This window comes from Euprymna scolopes, chromosome 43, assembly GCF_053919585.1.
Source record: "Euprymna scolopes isolate OS-2025 chromosome 43, ASM5391958v1, whole genome shotgun sequence".
Classification (NCBI taxonomy): Eukaryota; Metazoa; Mollusca; class Cephalopoda; order Sepiida; family Sepiolidae; genus Euprymna; species Euprymna scolopes.
Genome location: NC_136524.1, coordinates 48,605,874 through 48,628,304, shown reverse-complemented (window position 1 = coordinate 48,628,304; position 22,431 = coordinate 48,605,874). Strand labels below are relative to the sequence as shown.

Here is a 22,431-nt window from a genome sequence, read left to right as displayed (position 1 = left end):
TTGAAACATTTTCATGATCCAGTTACTCCTATAATTACTGGAATGATTGAGATCTTCCTAAGATTTCACTTTTTGCTATCATTTCTCTTTCAAATCTGTTTAACACAGAATTATTAGAGAACACTAACCTCTACTATACTTCTTCCTTGCCATATATCATGCAATATATCATGTAATATATCACATATATCATGTCATATATAATGTCATATATCACTCATATCATGCCATATATCATGGCATATACCGTGTCATATATCATGTCATATATCGTGTCATATATCATGTCCTATATTTTGTCATATATCATGTCATATATCGTGTCATATATCATGTCATATATCGTGTCATATATCATGTCATATATCGTGTCATATATCATGTCATATATTGTGCCATATATCATGTTATGTATCATGTCATGCATCATGTCATGTATCATGTCATATATCATGCCATATATCGTGTCATATCATGTCATGTATCATGTCATGTATCATGTCATATATCATGTCATATATCATGTCATGTATCATGTCATGTATAATGTCATGTATCATGTCATGTATCATGTCATGTATCATGTCATATATCACTCATATCATGTCATATATCATGTCATATATCATGTCATGTATCATGTCATGTATAATGTCATATATGCCATATATCATGCCATATATCATGTCATAGATCAATCATATCATGTCATATATCACTCATATCACTAAGAGGGCAGCACAATAAAACAGCTGTTTTATCTAAATAACTCCAATTAGTTTCAATTAAGAAAAGTTAGAATTAAAAGAAAAAACTGAATGCATATGTGGATTGGAAGGAGACAGGAAGTCATTCTTTGATTAAACAAGCATCATCTAATTTCCATATCACCATTAATATGAATAAACAAACAAATGCACTATCCGGACTCAGTTATAGAAGATTGGGACAGCCACTGATGCTGCCACTACCACAGAATAGGCAGGAGTATACAGGTTGAAACAAAATAGACAGGAGTACACAGGTTAGAACAACATTGACAGGAGTACACAATGCCTACTAGACACTATCCTCGAGTGTCTAAGGTCTCTCTGTACAGGGGTTTGTCAGAACAATCTGGCATGAGGATACTTTTTCCATAAAAGTGAACCCTGACCAAATATTCAAAATCACATAGTATTCGCAGTCCAAATAAGATCTCCTCACTACGGCTACCCCATAGCTTTTCCAAGGAATGGTGAACCTTCTCCAAGTGATATTACCTCAAGTAATAGCACGAAGCTGGATACTCCACCAGACTAGATAAATTCTTGTCCTGAAATCCAGTAAGACCATGAGACCAACATGAAAGATATACTACAACGTATAAAAATGGTTAATTGGGGAGAGGAAAATTATGTTCTCAATTTCTTTACTAACTCAGTTTTTGAGAGATAAAGAACTTTAATGGAACATTCGAATATCTATGTATCTCATATAGAGTTCAAGTGTTAGCCCCAGGTTGTGGGCTCCTTGATTTCTGAGAACTTCGACTGAAGTAAAATAAAACAAAAAAGTTGAAACAACATAGACAGGATTACATAGGTTGAAACAACATAGACAGGAGTATACAGGTTAATACAAAATAGGCAGGAGTATACAGGCTGAAAATAATGTGTTTACAGAGTGAAAAAGAGTTGGTATCATCCAGGCTGAAAGAGTAGGCATGAGCATATAAGGTGAAAAGGGAGTAGGCAGAAAGAAAAATGAAAAGGAGTTGATAGTATAAAAATTTTACAGAGGAATAGACAGGAGGTAATTGTTATTTAACCAAAGGGCAAGACAAAAGTGGAAGTACTAACCTTCAAGCCTGTTTCGATGCGTCGCCAATGGAAGTGAAGGATCATGAATAACAAAAACCTTCACAACGACCTGGCCCTCTTTGCATCTGGCACGGGCAACTTTGAAAAACCTTGTGCTGCCTAAACTGTAATGAAAAATAAATACATGTGGTATTAATTACCCCAGCAACTTTTGCTATAATAATGTAATATTTTTCAATACCAAAATGTTCTTTATATGGGATGGGGGTATTTATGATCTTCTATTTTCACTTCTTTTATAGTTGATTCTTTTTTTTTTTTTTTTGTGACTTTTGCTTGTTTCCATCGCCGCAGTTTTGACTACTAATTGCTATACAAAAAGCTTCTTTCCATGCAGGAAAAACACAAGGAGACGTTTGCAGGAAGTTTCTTAAAAGGTTTATTTTTGGAAAGAATTAACTTGGGAGAGAGAGACTAATATTTTCTTAGCTAATTATTTAGTTTTCTTAACTGAAATGAAATAGTGACATGTGGACAGAGATATTGAGCTAACGTTTCTCACTTAGCGATTATCAAATTGTTTTGCATTATTGGCCAACTACCTTGTGGAACCCATGGCAAACTTGCATTATTGAGGGTCATTAATATAATCCGGATACCATCTGATATAAGTAAGAACACAATACATGTACAATATCATATATATATATATGTGTCAGGATGTGTTAAAAAGAAATCAATAATGTGCTCAATCACAAATGTGAGAGCTATACAAATCATTTATATAAAACTATGTTACATATTTCAGAGACGTATCATGGTTTCATTGCAGTGGATCTGCCTTTGAAAATGCATTTAAAAATTCAGACAAATCATTAACAACTCACAAAACGAAAAACAAATCTTCAATCTTGGATTTGTTAGATTTATTTTTCATTTTGTTAGTTGCTGATGATTTGTTTGGATTTTTAAATGCCTTTTAAAAGACAGATTCACTGCAATGAAACCATGGTACATCTCTGAAATATGTAACAGTTTATATATACACACACACACACTGGATCAATAAAAGTGAATCTGCATAACTTATTCCAACATCATAGCTTAATTTGTTTCAATTTGTGTCTATCAATTATAAAATAAATGAAATTACCAAATATATATATATATATATATATATATATGAATCTTTTCAGTACTTCTGCATTTACCAATTTGTGGTTCCCACAAAATTTATTAGGTTTGCGCAGCTGCTAATGGGAATCACCGATCGCAAAACGTTAAAACGGTTACAAGAAAATTATAATGATAATCAGTAAAAATATGAAAATACAATAAATAAAATTATAAGCATGTATCTAAACCCTAACTCTAAACACTAACCCTAACCTGCACTATTCAAATTAACTTTTTATTTCTTTCAATTTATGAAAAAGTTGCCTGCTTAGATTTGTATTAGCTAAAAACCAACAGTGCATTCGTTCCTAACATTGCCATCATCCTTTTTCAGTTATTGACGTCAGCTGCCGGACTAACATGATTAACATTGAATGGTTAGGAGAAAATTATGATAAACAGGAAATACATGGAAAAACAATAAATAAAATTACAAATATGTATCTAAACCCTAACCCACACAATTAAAATTAATTTTTTATTTCTTCCAATTTGCAAAAAAAAAAAATAAATAAATAAAAATAAAAGTAGGCTTCATAGATTTGTATTAGCTAAAAACAGTGCGTTTATTAAAAATTGTGAACACTTTGCAGATTTTTTTCTGATTTTTTCTGTCAGCTGCCGAACGAGCCTGCGCTAATTTTGTGGAAATCGTGGATTGGTAAATGCAGAAGCACCATCTTTTCAAAGAATTAAAAAAAATGAATAATAAATAAAAATATTACATCTATCAATAATCTTTTAGTAGTAGGGTCAACCATGGGTGATGCATCGTTTAAATACTATCCCAGGTGATGTAATTCGAAAAGGTTGTTGCCTTAGTAGTATGGTTTCTCATTTTACATTTTTGAACGATCCAAAGGAACAGCAAGGCTAATACAGTTTGGTACCAATGCTATTACAAGAGCTGGTGGAATAAAGTTGTAGGCAACACTGAACTACCTTAGGGGCTCCTTTCTGGATTTTTCCACAAGGTTTACTCCTGGAGCCTTCTCCATAGGTGGATATTCCAAGGCTGATAAGCTCAACCTACCCTGATCTTTTTAACCATATTATTTTCTCACAAATGTATTGCTTTATCTATGTGATGTTGCTCTTTGTCTGTCTGTTTTCCTTTTTCTTGGAAACTACTGGATCGATCTGACTGAAATTTTGCATGAACCTTTGTTATGGTAAGGTGCAGAGAACAAACTGTTATAACATTCGTTTGGTGCACAGTTAGAGATTAATAGAGATAAGTGATCGCAACACCACATGGGTAATTTCATTTTAAATCAGTAAGAAATGTAGGATTTTCAAACGCCTATCCTCAGATTTTGTCGCAACCTGCACACCACAGATGGACATGATAAAAACTATGAAATCCTAAAAGTTTGAGCATGTAACTTCAAGCGGTTGCCGATTTAGAGCATCTTCCATTTTCACATAAATTGTGTGAGAGGTTGTCTGGGTGGCATTTTAATAATTACATTTTTTTGAATAGTTTTAATTTGGAACATGGTGTGACCCTGAGAATTCACTCGGATAAGTTTTTTGACCCAAGGAATCCAAAGATGGCATCAGTTTTGCTAAAAAAAAGAAGCATTCTATATTTTATCAGATTTTGAAATTGTTTACATATGCACCAATATGGGGAAAAAGAAATGATGAGGCTGATACCATTTTTTTTTCCTTTTGGGCATTCATGCAGACACTATGAAGTAAGTCTTGACAAAAAACTTGTAAAAAGTTCTTTATATGATAAGGTGCATCGAACTAAGTATTATGGTATCTGTTTAATGTACAGTTAAATAATTAATAGTGATGTGTATTTAATGCAAAAACGAGCACAAATTTTACCATATTTGACCATCAATTTGGCATAAAGCACTAATTCAACAGGCTATAACTTTTTCCCCATATTTTACGGGTTAAAACGTCTAGTACTGTATAAACTTATATCTACTATGCCTTTTTAACACTCTATACTTAATTTGGAACCATGTACTTAAGATAAATATCATAAAGAACTAACAACTCAGTAACTTATTCCTCTTTCAATAACTTAATTATTCTATAGTCAAACAGTTCTAGTTAGACACTATTATGAGCCACTTAATGCCTGGATTCCAAATCATGTTGGCAGACGACCTTTCCACTGTACAACACAAAAAAAGTATGTAAATACCTCCATTCCAAGATCTGTTTTTCATTCCGTGAGTCGCTGATGATTTGTTCAGATTTTTAAATGCCTTTTAAAAGCCAGATTCACTATAATGAAACTATGGTACATCTCCAAAATATGTAACATATAGTTTATATATAAATAATTTGTATGCAGTTTGAAAGATCACTGAACATCTGGAAACATGAACCTTCAACAATAACATTAAACTGAAAGGTGACTGTGTCCTATGATAGAGACATATAGGCAGGCAGATACATAAAAGACAAGACCTTCAAAGCCAGGCATTGTATTATGGCACGAACCTGAAAGAACCGATCTCATTATTGATGTAATGGTTCCAAATGACAATGACATCAATAGAGCCATACAGAAAAAGATAAAATATCAGAATCTCAAGAATGATTTAAAGACAGCATAGTCTCTGCTTCTCACAACATTACAGTCATCGTATTAAGAATCTGCTGCCAGAACATGCTCTTATTACAAAATTATACTACTGCTACATCTATTCAGACAAACTGAAATAAATTTTAACACCAAAAAAAAAAAAAATACCTAGTTTTAGAATTACTTTTAAACCAACAGTAATAATAGTGCTTTATAGGGATATTTATAAACATTTTTTTAATTCAAGCTCTTGGTTTGCGCATAACAACCTACTGAGCAAACCAAGCATAGAGCTGAATGCAATTTGGACACCTCTTATAGAGAGAGAAAACCTTGAATAACAACATAGGTTTAACATTAACAAAAACCAACTAAGAATTGTCCTAGTGACATATGGCCGAGTGGTCTTAGACGTTGTATCAAAGTTTACAGTTACCCAAAGGTGCTGAGTTCAATCCTGAACGAAGGCAGTGAAAAAGTAACATTCAAAACAGAGAATCAGCAACTATGTCCCAAAGCCTAGCTGGAGTCCGAACACGGTACCCCCATAATAATAATAAAGGGTTGGGTTCCAGACTCCTAACAAACGGTTCCCCAGTTTGATACAAAACACCTGACGAAGGTCGGAGGGCAAAATGGCCAAAATGTTGTGACAATAACAACCAAGATGAGGAAGTCAGTCCGACAATCTCAATCAATGAAAGCAACAGTAATAATATTGTTTAATAGGGATAACACTTTTTATATGTACCTAGTTTTAGAATTACCTTTCACGCAACAGTAATACTATTGCTTTATAGGAATAACATTTTTTTTTAAAGTACCTAGTTTTAGAATTACCTTTAAAGCAACAGTGATAATATTTTATAGGGATAACATTTTTTAAAATACTTAGTTTTAAAATTACCTTTCAAGCAGCAATAGTAAATGTTATAGAGATAACATTTAAAAAATACCTAGTTTTAGAATTACCTTTAAATCAGCAGTAATAATATTGATTTATAGGGATAACATTTTTAAAAAAAATACCTAGTTTTAGAATTGCCTTTAAAGCAACAGTAATAATATTTTATAGAAATAACATTTTTTAAAAATACCTAGTTTCAGAATTACCTTTCAAGTAACAATAATAATATTGCTTTATAGAGATAACATTTAAAAAAATACATAGTTTTAGAATTACCTTAAAAGCAACAGAGACATAACATTTTTTTAAAAGTACCTAGTTTTAGAGGGAAACATTTTTAAAAAAAATACCTTTAAAGCAATAGTAATAATATTGCTTTCCAGGGATAACATTTAAAAAACAAAACAAAAAAAAACTAGTTTTAGAATTAGCAACAGTAATAATATTGTTTTATAGGAATAACAGTTTTTAAAATATCTAGTTTTAGAATTACCTTTAAAGCAATAGTAAAAATATTGCTTTACAGGGATAACATTTTTAAAAAAAATACCTAGTTTTAGAATTAACTTTAAGGCAACAGTAATAGTATTGCTTTATAGCAATAACATTTTTTTTTAAATACCTAGTTTTAGAATTACCTTTAAAGCAACAGTAATATTGCTTTACAGGGATAACATTTAAAAAAAAAACAAACCTAGTTTTAGAATTACCTTTAAAGCAACAATAATAATATTGTTTTATAGGGATAACATTTAAAAAAATACCTAGTTTTAGAATTATCTTTAAAGCAATAGTAATAATATGACTTTATAGGGATAACATTAAAAAATAAATAACTACCTTTAGAATTATCTTTCAATCTACAGTAAAAAATATTGCTTTATAGAGATAAAACGAAATAGAATGGCTAGTTTTAGAATTATCTTTTAAGCTATAATAATAATGTTGCTTCATAGGGATAACATTTTTTAGAATTACCTATAAAGCAATAGTAATGATATTGATTTATAGGACTAGAATAAAATATTACGATTACACCAAAGCAATTTTTGCTGAATTGATGAAAAATTACCTCTCTTTAAAAGCTTTTTTTTTTTTAGGGTTACGCTTTTTTTTTCTTTTTATTCCTAAATTTGTTTTATTGACGTCTGCATTTGCCCAGTGATTCAGTGATTATTTACTACCATATCTTTTATGTTTGACTAGCCTGGGTGCCCGACATTACCCGGGTGTTTGGAGGTGTGTGTTGAGCAAAAACAATTAAATAAAATAAAAACAAAAAAATTGTAGTAGTAAGCAGGCGCGAACCTGTAACATACCAGAGGAAAAAGAGGTGAAAAAAAAAAAAAAACAAAAAAAAACTGTTTTACCGATGTGCCTACCATGGTTGAAACAACACCTTTTAAGCAACGTTGTGAACATAAGGGTTAAATGACTTTCAAAAACATCATCGGAAAAAAAAAAAAAAAAAAAAAATCGACCCTCCCCGTAGAAAAGTGCTCAGTTGAGGGTGAAGGAATTAATGTTTTTGGCTAATTTTTCGATATTTGTTGCCCGAAGGGTTGAGCTTCAAAATGATACTGATCTCGTGAAAATCTGTCGCCTCTGTCGAAAGTTTTTAGGCAGACATACAAACATGCAGGCATACATTTAAACAAATTTTTATCCTTTATATTATAGACTAGCGGGGGGTACCTGGCATTGCTTGGGTGTTTGGAGGTGTGTGCGTTGGGGTCACAAAAAAAAGAACAAGTGCTGTTAAACTTCTTTAAAAAATCGGAAAAACAAAAATAACTACCTGGCATCGCTTGTGTAGTAAAAGAAAAAAAAAGTTTTGGTAGGTAGGTAAGATCGAACCTGGAACCTTGAGGCGAAGGTGAAAAAAAATCCTGACATGTAACCCACTCGCCCAGCACGGTAGAGTAACAGAAAAGTGATTTAATTTAACAATTAAAACTTAGATGCGCGATTTTAATGATAATGAGGTCAAACATATCCCGCAGTCAGTTTTCGCTGCAAGATTGTTCTATTAGTTTCCTTTCCCCAACTTTGGTTGTTTGTTTTCCCAAAATGTTGGGTAGGGGGAAACCAGTTCCCTATAAAAAGTGGGGGAGTGTCACAATGAATAGCAATTGTCTGATATAAAAATAATTTTCTACAGGGGCGGGGGGTCAGCAAAAACCGTCCTCTCATGATGAGATCGGTTCTACGCATGCGTCAGACAACGTCATAACCTGATTTAGTTTAAATATTTGAAGAACTGACACAATTTCATGTACGTCGTGTTAGCTCAGTTGGTTAGAGTGTTGGGTCATTATCTAAATGTTTTGGGTTCGAATCGTGGTGTGAGATATCTTTTTTTATTTTATTTTTTAAATTTTAATATTGAAGCAGGGTTATTTAAGCCATTTTTCACGTAAAGTTCGTTTTTCTGTTTTTTTTTTTACTTCGCTTATTCTTAGGTTTTCATTAACACCCCCCACATTCGGCCGACCACACACACCCAAAAACACCCGGGTACCCACCAATTTTTTAAATTTTAATATCGAAACAGGCCTATATTCAAGCCATTTTTCACATTTTTTTTTTTTTGGTTTTTATTTTTCAGAAGTTTTAATGTTCGTTTTTCTGTTTTCTTTTTGGTTTTCCGATTTTTACATCTAACATTGTTCATTTGCCTTAGATTAGTTTTTTTCTGTTTTTTTTACTTTGCTTATTCTCATGTTTTGATCCCCCCTACACACCACCCGGGTACCCCCCCGCTTTATTTTTCAGATAAGTTTTAATGTTCATTTTTCTGCTTTCTTTTTTTACTTCGCTTATTCTTAGGTTTTCATTAACACCCCCTCCCCCTGACCGACCACACACACCTCCAAACACTCGGGCAATGCCGGGTACCCTCCCCCGCTAGTCTTCTATATATATAAAAGCAAAAATGTGTGCTTGTATGTATGTATGTGTGTGTGTTTGTATGTCTCGCAAAAACTTTCGACACGGGGCATAGATTTTTGCCAGATTGGTATCATTTTAAAGTTCCAACCTTTGCCCGACAAATATCGTGTATGTCTGGCAAAGGCTTTTTGGGGGGGGCACTGTTTCTTAGAACTTTTTATATACTACCTAGATTATAATATCTACGATTTACGGAATGAGGTCATGTGTATCTTTTATTTGGGCGACTTTTACACGCTATTTTCGCAATATTTTTTACTCTTTGTGTGTTTGTTTTGCTTTTCCGTATATAAGCAAAAGTATAAGCACCAGAACATGCAAAATTTTGAAGGTTTTTTTTTGTCTTTTTTAATTTTATTTCTTAGGCAGAAAAATTTTTTTTGGTGTATAATAAAAAAAAAAAACAAAAAAAAACAATAAAAACAAAAAACTTTTTAACAAATCCTTCTGAAGATTTTCTCAATCATTTTAAAAACTTTTGTAAAAAACATTTGCATCATCTTTTTATTAAACCAGAGAATGATTTACCCGTTTCATAATGAAAGAATACTTTTTGAAAAGCTTATGTTTAAGGAAAAATTGACTCAGTGCAAGTGACATAGATTTAAATTAAGGCTAGTCACCCCAAAAAAGTGAATGACTTTCGACAATATCAGCAAAAAAGCGACCCCTTCCTGTAGAAAAGTGCCCAGTTGAGAGTGAAGGAATTAATGTTTTTAGCCTATTTTTTGATATTTTGTCATCCGAAGGGTTGAGATTCAAAACGATACCAATCTCATAAAAATCTGTCACCTCTGTCGAAAGTTTTTGCGAGACACACAAACAAACATACAAACATACATACTTTTAAACAGACAGGTGAGATTTATTTCATAGATTATTTTTTTACTTCATCATTTTTCGTAATTTTTGGAATTTTTACTAATTTTGACATGATATGCAAGTACCCAATAATGAGGGGCATTCTATTTTTTATTCTGCACGAATGGATCAGAGAGGATAGTAAACCGCATTGTTATGATAACTGCATTCATGCATTCATGATCTGAAAGTTTAATTTCTGTTACAGATATTGACAGCATAAAACTCTAAGAAAGCAACCCCTGTCATGGATGTGCATCAGAAGCACAGATGCATCATTGAATTCCTATATGCAGAAAAAAATTGAACCAATCAACATTAACTGGCGCCTGTAAGATATTTACAAAGCCGATGCAGTTGATATCAACACAGTTAGGAGATGCAAGTGACAAAGTGCACTCCAGACTTTTATCAAAAGAGGCTGGTAAAAGTGCATTAAGAATGGTGGTGACTATGTAGAAGAAAATAAATTCTGGAGCACAAAAGCTCACTCATTTTAACAGTACTGCTCTCATTTACATAGCTCTTCAACATTTTAATTTTTGAGTTAAAAAAGTAGGAGGCCTTACTTTTGGAACGACCCTCGTATTTTAAATTGAATCATATTGCACAAGCACCCAAAAATGTTAAAGTGTCGATGAAAGTATTTTTTTAATGCTTACCTTATTTCAAATTCATATTCTGGAATGTCGGATAAGTATTGTTCCACAGGTAAAATTTGGGATGGGGCAATACCAGTAAGAAGGTTTCCCATTTTATATCAAATTTCACTCTGGAAAAAAAAAAAAAAAAAAAAAAAAAAATTAAAAGGACCTGTGACATAGCGGATAAAGTACTTAGTAAAATTCAGTTGTAAGGTTATACTCTTTTGGAGGTCAAACATTCCTCAGTGCGGAAAACACTGAAAACGCAATTGTAAAGTATTTAGGACTTCTACCCAGTCATGGTTGATGGAACAAGAGCATGCTACCCCGGTGGATTAAATAAAGTGTTCCATTTGAAATTGTGTGCAGATTCCCAAGTTTGGCAGATAGATTCCTGAGTTTGACAAGATACACCTGAAGAAGGTCGGAGGCTAGATCGATTGAAACGTTGTAAAAATAGCATTCAAAATGAGAACATAATCCAAATAATATGACAGAGAAAGACATTTTGTATGTGGAGAGGGAAAGAGACAGGAAGTCATTCTTTGAAGAAAAATCTGGTTTTCTTATCCCCTTCATGAATCATTGGAAATATCAGCCTTTACAGAGAAATTAATATTTTCTGTCTTGAGACAGAGTTTCCATAAGGGAGAAAAGCAAAACACAATGTAGCGAGGGAGGGAGAAAAAAAAAAAAAGAAGAAGAAAGAAAGAGCAAGAGAGAGGAAGAAAAATAAAACCCAGCCAAATAATGACAAAAATTATTAGGAGATAAATCTCTAGTGGTTTTGCAGCAATTAGCTTTTTATTATTATTATTATTATTATTATTATTATTTAAATAAAAAATAATAGCAGATTTTTATAAAAAAAGTGGAACTTCACATCCAGGAAAGCTTTTGTTGTAATATTTTTTATACAATAAGGATATGATTAAAAAAAATTGGAAGTTTCTACTTATAAACACTGGCGATAGGAATTGACCAATCAAACATACATTATCTTTCACACACATTAAAAAATGGGATTGTACATGGTAATTAAAAACAAACACACAATTTGTATTTATAACTTTAATTATGCAAGCATTATTTACCATATAAACTCAGTTTTTTTAAAGAATATATCATTGCACACACACAAACATACACACCTAACTATAATATTTATTTTTTAATAAATAATTTTTTTTTTATAACTACAGACACTAGTGTTCCATGCTTACAGAATCATCAGGGCAGGAAGTGGTGATTACCGTTGGTCGGGAGATTCAAGCCCAGTCAACAAAACCAAACTTGGCTTTGCAGGTTAGCAGTTTTCCTCTAGGCCATCAGCAACTAACTTTCAAATAGAAGTAAATTAAGATATTTATGAAGCTGTGTAAGCAGGCTGTCATAATCAACAGCCGTGAGTGTAGTCAACAAGTAGGAAGTTTGAAATGGTACATGCATACTAATTGACAACATTTCTTTTTAATTCACTAAAAGTGAAAACAATGGAGTAAGTGCCGAAAAGTTTTGATGAATAAGATTGACTGGAAAAGGTTCAGGAAGCTGTTACCAATTCTTACATCTAGGCATATTTCTTTCAGGATAAGTTATTTTTGGCCTTTGTTCATTCCGCCATCTTACATGGCAGTGAGAAATGGGCCCCAAACATTTCCGACTTGCAACAACTTCAGTGTAATGATCATTCCATGATCAGTTGACGTGACGACTCAACATTCACCCAAGATCGGTTGAGCCAGCTTCTCCCATATAACCCAAAGTGTTCTAAATGAATGCAAACCATGCATGACAGTCTGCAGTGCCCAAGAAGGTTATTGGAAACCAGTTTCGAGACCAGCAGTGAACACCATAGACCTGTGGACAGTCTTCAGCAGGCATCCTGGGTGTCTTTGCCAATCTTGCTGCTGTTTGGAACTATTGCTTTGTGGATGAACTCTCCTGGGTTGTGGCGTGCAATGTGGCTGAACTAACAAAGTCCCCCTCCTTAAAAGAATTGGGTTAAGGAGGCCGGTTTGAATATTGGAGACAAAATAGTGCCAGCAAACACGCAGAATTTGGTGGACAGTATAGGTCAAATACTGCCAACCTTTTGAGATCTGCTGAGAAGAACCACCTGCATTTCTGGCATGATGAAGAAGCTCCCTTTTGGGGGAATTGGAGCATCTGCATTTAATAAACCTTGTGCCTGACTTGTGCCTGACTGTGCTTGTGGAGAGGCAAGAAATAAATGTGTTATTATTGAAAAAAAAAAAAAAAAAAAAAAACACACAAAAAAAACATTACAACTTCAGTAATTGTATGATTCAAGCCAAGAGTGACAGTCGTTTATAATATTCAACTAAATCAAAAGGATATGAAACATCATATTCAAAAGGTAAAACTCAAAAGAACTCGTCATCAAGGCCTACAAAAACTAAACAACGTTCAAGTATTATGTATGAATGTCTTTCTCTCTCTTTCTTTCATTCTCTTTCTCTCTCTTTCAATGAAGAAAGAGGAGAATCGAGTTATAACTTTAATGTTTCAAAACAGTTGATGCTTGGATTTTGTGCGCGATAGATGGTCGCATGCTAGTGATGCATATAGTAGTTTTGCGCCGGTCGACAACGGCCAGTCGAGAATGGGTTTCAAAGTTAAATGCTTCTTTTAATTGTTAAAAATAAATAATTTCATTTTTATAAAAAAAAAAAAGATGCAGTATTCGCTTATTCTCTGTGGCATTCAATTTCGACCCAAAGGTTCCTGTTAGCAACAATGATGATAAAATCCTGTCCGCAATGATGTCAAGACGAGACCCATGCAAGTCAGTTATAGTCGACGCCATATCGACCTGCTGATGTTTCTATCACTTGTGTCTATCGGTTTATCATTTATTCCTCTGGAGAGCTGGTTGCTGTATCCAGGACGTTTCTCAACCAAGTAACCCTAACCCGGCAAACAAACATCATCATATCGATGCTGTAAAACTAGGGTGCACCCTAGTTATCACAAGACACAACAGCAGTCCTAACCACTAAACAATCACAAGTCATTGTTACAGTGGTGCCTGAAAACCAGGAAACATCCTAAGAAAAAAATCCATGGACACAACAACCCAAGAAATCAACAACTAGACAAAGAAAAATCCACTGAAACACACAACAGTGGCCAACCACTTGGCAAAAACAACCAAAGAAAAAAACAAACAAAAAAACACTAGCTGAATAAAAATCTCCAGAAACACAATGCAAGAAAACTTAACTCAAGGACAGCCACATTAACCCATGAGGAAACAGAAGACACGATAAAACTCCAGAAAAGCTAAGGTAGGTGACTATTTCCTCGGCTTTTTTTTTTGTTATCCTACAATTTTTTTGCAAAAATTGTAATTTGTAAAAATTATTTTAGTGAGAGCTTTTTGTTTAAATGTTGGCTACAACAACAAAATAATATATATTTAGACAAAATGGCTATCACTAACCAAGCCCAATTTAACAGAGTCCTCACAGGTGGATCGAAGATCCCAATCGTTATTGGAAAAACCATCAGACTTGGCTATGGCTAGCAGCTCTGAAATAGAAAGAGCAAGTCTACCAGAACTAGTAAACCTGACATATGATTTTACAGATGGTCTAGTATCGGAAATGATCAGAGAATTTCTCGATGATCATCCGAACTGCACAAGTAAGGATTTGTTCGATCAAGTAGCAGCCCAGTATGACGAGTTCACAAATGCTGCCGATGCTGCTCGTGTTCTAATAAGAATAAAAGGGTTTGTATTACTGTACACATAGATTCGAAAAAGTTGTCAAAAAACAAATATAGAACAAATAAATGTTATCAAAGGCAAGATAAGTTACTTTTTTACCTAACTGGATATAATTTTCGTGTTTTTATTCAATGTAACATGTTTATTCAGCTCGAAAAACATGCAATGTTTACCGATGTATTGGAAAATTCAAAATGGCAGCCGACTGTCTCTCGGAGAGGGTACGTTTGGGAAAAGGTATTATAAATAATAAACTAGACAAAATACTGTTAGAAAACAACCGAATACATGTCAACTGATGTCACGGTAACATATATTGAGCGAATTTCTAACAGTATTTTGTCTAGTTTATTATTTATAATACCTTTTCCCAAACGTACCCTCTCCGAGAGACAGTCGGCAGCCATTTTGAATTTTCCAATACATCGGTAAACATTGCATGTTTTTCGAACTGAATAAACATGTTACACTGAATAAAAACACGTGAATTATATCCAGTTAGGTAGAAAAGTAACTTATCTTTCCTTTGATAACATTTATTTGTTCTATATTTGTTTTTTGACAACTTTTTCGAATCTATGTGTACAGTAATACAAACCCGAATAAAATAAGATCAAGGAGAGGTACTTGTGGACTTAGCAAGTAGGATGAACAAACTTGCTAAGTTAGGCTAAAGGGATGCAGAGATGAGGGAAGGTTCAGTTGTGCATGTGCAATTAGGTGACTTCTTTATAGATGCGTTAAGAAACGTCTTTATCAAGGAAAATGGAATTAGATCACCATTATTGGAGGCTTTGCCTGCTGTGAGACAAAGCGAAAAGCTCTATGAATGACTCTGAAGTGGCCACGTGAAGGAGCAAGCTATCTTAAATTATAGCCTTAACAGGCTATCAGGGACAAAGAGAGGGCCACAACTAGATTCAAGGTACCCAAAATTGAACCTTACAGTAGCTGTAATGCTGTAAGATATAAGTTTTGTGGGTGTAATTTGGCAAGACTGCACGTGTGGACTGGGCATTGATTGTAAGATTTATTAATGGCACTTTTGTTATCGTTACTTTTACTTAGCATTTCATTCATGAAGGTCAATTTTTTAGATACTTGTGTAGTTTTCGAATCGTATTGAAATAGTAATATTATTTAGAAAACCAATCTTAACATGGGGAGGCAAGGGTTTGTGACTATTCTATACTTTCACCTTGCAATTTAATAAACAAAAGGCACTGTGAAAATTGAATCTGACACGAAAATCCAGGTATTTAATAGAATGAAAAAAAAATGGTTAAAATAATAATAATAATGATAATAATTAGTCCTCACGCGAAAGAGCAGGGCACAAAATGTTTTAAATAATAATAGAATAATAATACAAAGACTTTCACTGGCGAGGACTACTATTGACCGGAACCAGTTATACAGTCCTTTTGAAATTTTCATCTCTAATTTTCTCGTTATGTACTCAATGTTTGTTAATGAAATCTATATGAAATATGTTCCTTATTAAATTTTAAAGATTTTCTATTCTCAAAGAAGTTTAAAAAAATTTAATCTAAAAAGTTATTTTAAAGTTTTTGTTAAAAAAGAAATAAAGATTTTCACATTATTCAGATCTGTATTACAAAGAGGGAGTTGCAAAAAATGAGTTGTGGTGTGAGGAGAAATACAAACTGAAACAGAGAGAATATTCAGACCTGTAATAATACAAAGAGGAGGTTGCAAAAAATGAGTTGCGGTGTGAGAAGAAATACAAACTGAAATAGAGAGAAGGAGAGTTTTAAAATATAATCTTAAAAAGATAAGATACAAGTTAGAAAAGCATTTCATCCAAGGCATGAAAATTGTTAAACAAAATGTTTTTACTATAGGCTTTAAAAATAAAGGTACAAGATTCAATTTGAAATTTATTTATCTTGAAAGTGCACTTTTATAAATTTTACAAAGTAAGGTATAAAAATTTAATTTAAATTGAATCAAAAAATTACCTTGGATTTATTTTATGTAATGTACATTTTGTTGCAATTTAAAAACATTATCTTTCATCTAGCAATTAATGATATAGATATAAAATTTCAATGATTTTTTAAAAAATGCAACAGAATGTACATTACATAAAATAAATCCAAGGTAATTTTTAGTCGCGTGCAAGCGACTCTATAAGTCGGTCCGTCTGTCCGTAACACTTTTGTGCTTGGCCTTTTTGGTTAAGATCAAAGGTTTGTTGTTAATAGATGCTGTTCTTAGCTTTTTAAGCTTTTCTTTGCTTTTTAGCCAAGATCAAACTGTAGTATCTTTTCTTACTACATGCTGTACTTATGTTTGTAACTTTGTGATATAAAGTAGGGGATCACTTTTCTGTATTGATTTAATGTAAAATGATCACCTACTTTACAATCAGTCAGTCTCAAAGCCATTCAAGTCATTCTCCAGATCATTCAAGTTATTTTTGAAGGATTCCAGTTATTTTTTAAGCATTCAAGTCATTCTTAAGGTCATTCAATTCATCCTTAAGTTCATTAAAGTCATTCTAAGTCATTTACTTTTTATTTATTTAAATCATTTCAGCCCATTTTTCGGTCATTTTAGTTATCTTTAAGAATTTCATGTCAATCCTACATTCACGCATTCATTCATTACATAAGAGCACGTGACTAATGGGTATCGGCCTTGTTTGATTCAATTTAAATTAAATTTTTATACCTTACTTTGTAAAATTTATAAAAGTGCACTTTCAAGATAAATAAATTTCAAATTGAATCTTGTATCTGTATTTTTAAAGCCTATAGTAAAAACATTTTGTTTAACAATTTTCATGCCTTGGATGAAATGCTTTTCTAACTTGTAAATAAATGTTACCAAAGGCAAGATAAGTTGTTCTTCTACCTAGCTGGATAAGTTTTTAGTGTTTTAACTTATTTTAAAGCGTTTATTTAGTTTGAAAAACAAGTAATGTCGAGTGTTATGTGAGAACAAGAAAATATGTCCAACATGAGATTGTCACATCTTTGGAATCTGGATAATCGCTTAAAAATAAAAAAATAAACAAAAATACTGGTAGAAACCCACTCAATAAATGTTGCCATAACATTTATTGAGTGAGTAGGTGGTCAATAATTTTAGGTTTTAAAAAAGGGAGGAAATAAATTAATAGAACTGTAAAGTTAAGTCCAAGGTTGGTTGTAAGTCAGTTTAGGGAACGCTTTTGGTTCTTATTTAGAATTCAACCTAATTAAAAGAAAAGATAAATTTGTACATTAGACCTGCATTATGTGGTGTAATTCTCTATCGGCCATGTTTTTATGTGCACGTGCACAATAAACAAGTCTACTTTTTTTTTTTTACATAGGCATCACCACATTATCAAGGCCAAGAGGCCACTCAAGGATAAGGGTTAAAGAGTGTACAGTAGAAATTGGTCAATATAGTAATCATTAGTAATGAAAATTTGGTAAATTTGATAACTTATATGGAACGGCTCATCAAGAACTTATTTACTTTAGACTTGAACACAACCATATTGTAGTCAGCCGGAAAGCAGGAAAACGGAAGACAATTCCACAGGCGTGCAGTTCTAAGAAAGAAGCTTTGTTCATGGAATCTACGTTTAGGTTTAGGCACAGATAAAGAGTGGGGGGAATTATTGATAGTGTTTACAGCTAGACGAGTGTTTCTTGTGAAAGTTTGGCGAGGGGGGACCATAGATTGAAGCTCAGTCGAACACTTTCCATGAAAATAACGATACATCAGAGACAAACTCGCAACATCTCTTCTGTGAGAAGAGAAGTAGATTTGTTCATCGCACGCGCGTACAAACATGGCGGCTAAGGAATTACAGTGCATAATATAGGTCTTTACATCTCGATAACTACTTGTCTCTGCAAAATTTAAATGTAATTTTCGGGGTTTGTATACAACATATATATGTATATATTTAACAAAATGTTCTTTTTTTCCGAAAGGACAAACAAAAAGTTTCTTTGACCTAAAATGGGAGAAAGAAGTAATTTCCTTTGTGAAGGCTCATGTGCCTTTTAATTCAAAGGGGAGAGAAGACCATAAAGCCGCTTTGGTAGGCTTTATGTGTACAAATACGGGGTGAATTCTTGAATTATGGAAGATTTCCTTTCTGAAGGAAACTTCGGTTGAAAAATCTTTCAAAGAGGGGATTTCCTTTCTAGGGGCGATATTCTGCTCGTCTTGTCGACGAAATTAATTTTTGTTCTTCTTAGAAAAGAACTCCTCGACACACGGTAGTTTCCTTCGTTAGTCCTTTGAGAATAATAATTTACCAGTTGTAAGACTCGATTGTCTTTTAATAACCGGTATTAATCTTCCAGTCGTAAGACCTTGTTGTCTTATAATGACTGAGAATAAAATAACGTTACTAGTTTAGTACCAATCTATGGAGTTCTAAACAAACGTTTTTCTCTAAAGGAGAGAAATTAGGAAAATTAATTTTAACGTCAAGACCCTTTGATGGAGAATGAAAATAGCCTCCTTCTTGGCCGGCTAGGTTCAAACTGACGAAAACGGGCAAAAACCCTTTCCTCCTTCTCCTCCTCCCCTCCAGAGGGTAGGAGTGGGGCTGGCTGCTAGAAAGCGAACTATATCGATGCTGATGATGATGGAAGTGACCTGCCGGTCAAGGAATGCGTTCCTTGACCCAATTGAAATGCGGAGATGTTGAATAGGTATAAATAAAAAAATAAATAAAAATTATTTCTCTATTAAAGATTTCAACAATGACTGTTTAATATTTTACAATATATATATATATATATATATATATATATATATATATATACCAACACCCCCGCCCCTTCCACCAAATGTAAACAGGGTTTTTGTAAACTATTAAACAGTTTTTCTGCTCCAAACGGTTAATTAAACTGCATAAGTATCTGTTAAAAAAAACTATACAAGTTCTATAATTGAATATCCCCCTCCAAAAAAAGAACGAAAAACAAACCGGCAGTCCTTCCATCCCTAAAAAAAAAAGAAGAAAAAAAAAAAAGACCATAAAGTGAGTGCATTTCTGCATATCTTGGAAATTACTCGTTTGCCGTAATTGTAAGGCCCTGAAAACCTATAAAAAGTGGTAATTTTAAAGGAATTTTCGAGGGTGGATTTGGATTAATTCTTCATATTTACCAAATTACGACATTAATTTTCTATTCGATGAATTTTCGTAATTTTTGGATATATTACTATTTTCAACATGACAATTAAGCAAGTATCGTTGTTTTGCTTAAGACCACATATTTAAAAGAAATTGATCTGTCGACTTTAATCTTAAGTATCGAATTTTTAATTAGGTTGAATTCTAAATAAAAACATTATCATTCATTATCGTTTAAATCTAAAATTGACGACTCCCACCTTAATCATAAACTATTTAGAACTATTTTTTTTTAATGGGCCAATTAAAAAGAATTTATTTAATAAGTGAAATAATAAAATGAGAAATAGTTTGAGGCATGTAGATTATTTTATGCAATTTTTCTTTTTGTTAAATTTTAAGCAACAAAATAATATTTTGGTTGCATTATTTACATTGCATCACGTGATTTAATAATAAAAATATCGATGATGTCCGTCAAAAATAAATAAATAAAAAATAAATTTAATGTATTTAATGTATTTCCCATTTTTAAAGAAATTAAAGTTTACTTTTTGGGGGTATTTTTTAGACTGAGTACGTTTTAAACGTCTCAAATTCACTAGAAAAATAAAAATCGTATTCAATTTGTAGTTTTAAAATTATAAGTTATCATAACAAAGAAAAAATATAAAGAATCATTTTAAAAGGAATTTAAAAAAAGTATATGATATATCGTACTCGTTACAGAACAAATATGTCATATTCCAAAAATGACGTAAATTCATCAAGTATGTTTATTTTATTAAAAAGACAATTTTACCATTTGTAGTGATTAAACATTTTTTTGGTAATCATTCTTTAATGAAAAGGAAACTCAATTCGAATAACTCATAACCAAAGAAGGTTGTCCTCAAGTTGCATCACCCAGTGTTTACAAAGACTTTGCACGGAACTGTCATCTGTTTTTGTTGTTTTTTGTTTTCTTTTTCAAATTGCATTTTTTTTTTTTAATAAGCAAATGAACAGAAAAATTGATAATGAACTTTTTTGTTTGTTCGTTTGTTTATTTAAAAAAAAAACAAAAAAAAAACGGTACTAGTGCAGGAGTGCAGGACTGCAGGTGACCTGCAGTGCACTAGTACCGTTTTTTACCGGTCTGCAGGTCCACTTATTGATCCGTGCTGAAATAATAACGTTATTATTTAAAAAGCCATTCTTAACATGGGAAGGGTGTTTTGTAACTATTCTATACTTTAACCTTACAATTGAATAAAAAAACATATAAAATTTTAATTAAACTTGGAAATACGATTTTAAAAAAATAGCGCGGATCAGTAAGTGCATTTAGCACCAAAAATACAATTTGAAAAAAAAAAAAAAATACAAAAACAAACAAACAAAAAAAAAACACGTTCCATTTTGCAGATTACAGCCCGAGCCCGGGCAAAATCTTTGTAAACACTGAGTGACGGAACTTGAAGATAACCTTTATATAGCCAAAAATTATCATATTTTTACGAGTTCTAGCGATTTAAAATTGTATTTAATGGCTGATTTTGATCTCGATAGTTCGAATTGAGTTGCCTTCGCCCTTAATCTAATAACAATAAAATTTTAATCGCTACAGATCGTGAAATTTTATTTTCTTAAAAAAAATCTGCATTTACGTGATTTTTGCAATATAACATCTTCGTTCTGTAACAGGTGCGTACATCATAAAGATTTTTCTGTATTTTTTTTTTAATCGAATCGAGTCGAATTCTAAGAACCCAAACAACTCTTAAGAAATAGGTGTTTACTTTGAACAGAGCCAATGTTAACTTATTCAGAACTAAACGTAGTTGTTGTTGTTAATAATAATAATAATAATAATAATAATAATAATAATAATAATAAATTCGGTCCAAATTTTGTAGAAATATTTAAAAAATACAGGGGAGAAGAATAATCGATCCAAATTTGAGACTTGGGAAAAATTATATGAATAAAAAATAAATGAATAAAAATAAATACTAAGTTTTCTTTAAAAAACAAAAAAAAAAAACAATCTTACATATTAAATTAATCATTTCTGTATATTTCTTACTTTGATGATAAATAATCTCTGATTACAATTTTGAAACTACGAATCGAATAATCGTATTTTGATAAGGGAATTTCCGACAAAACGTCGCGCACAGACCGAGATATTTTTTAGGAGACGACTGTTTGAAAAACAAACGAAAACAAAACTTACACGTATAAGCGAATGTTTACATTAAGAGCAATGACTGAACCATTATTGTTTTTCTTTCTTTGTTCCCAAGTAAAGAAGATAATGCTTTTTCTGTCAAGTTCAAGTTTAAATCGTAGATTGGTTTTGTTTTCGAGACGAGAAAAAATAATAATAAATAAAGAGTGATAGTGAAAGACACGAAAAAAAGTCACCGTCGTAATGGGCGGTGTCTAATGGGGAGTATAGCATTATCTCCCTTTGCATGGCTATCTCTCTCTCTCTCTCTCTCTCTCTCTCTCTCTCTCTCTCTCTCTCTCTATATATATATATATATATATATATATATATATATATATATATGTCCGTCCAAGTCCTTATATTATATATATATATATATATATATATATATATATATATATATATATATATATATATATATATATAATATATATATATGTCCGTCCAAGT

At 32.3% G+C, this 22,431-nt stretch overlaps 1 protein-coding gene across 1 annotated transcript in view; it reads right to left on the bottom strand.

Annotated features, from left to right (window-relative positions):
- Positions 1–22,208, bottom strand: part of LOC145268329 (phosphoinositide 3-kinase regulatory subunit 4-like) — a 126,318-nt gene extending 104,110 nt beyond the window's left edge. The window contains exons 1-3 of the mRNA XM_080123819.1: positions 21,985–22,208; positions 10,915–11,024; positions 1,842–1,966 (exon numbers count right to left, since the gene is read on the bottom strand). Coding sequence (XP_079979945.1) covers positions 1,842–1,966; positions 10,915–11,006 — 217 coding nt within the window. The 5' untranslated portion in view covers positions 11,007–11,024; positions 21,985–22,208. The remainder of the gene's footprint in view (positions 1–1,841; positions 1,967–10,914; positions 11,025–21,984) is intronic.
- Positions 22,209–22,431: the final 223 nt, after the last annotated feature.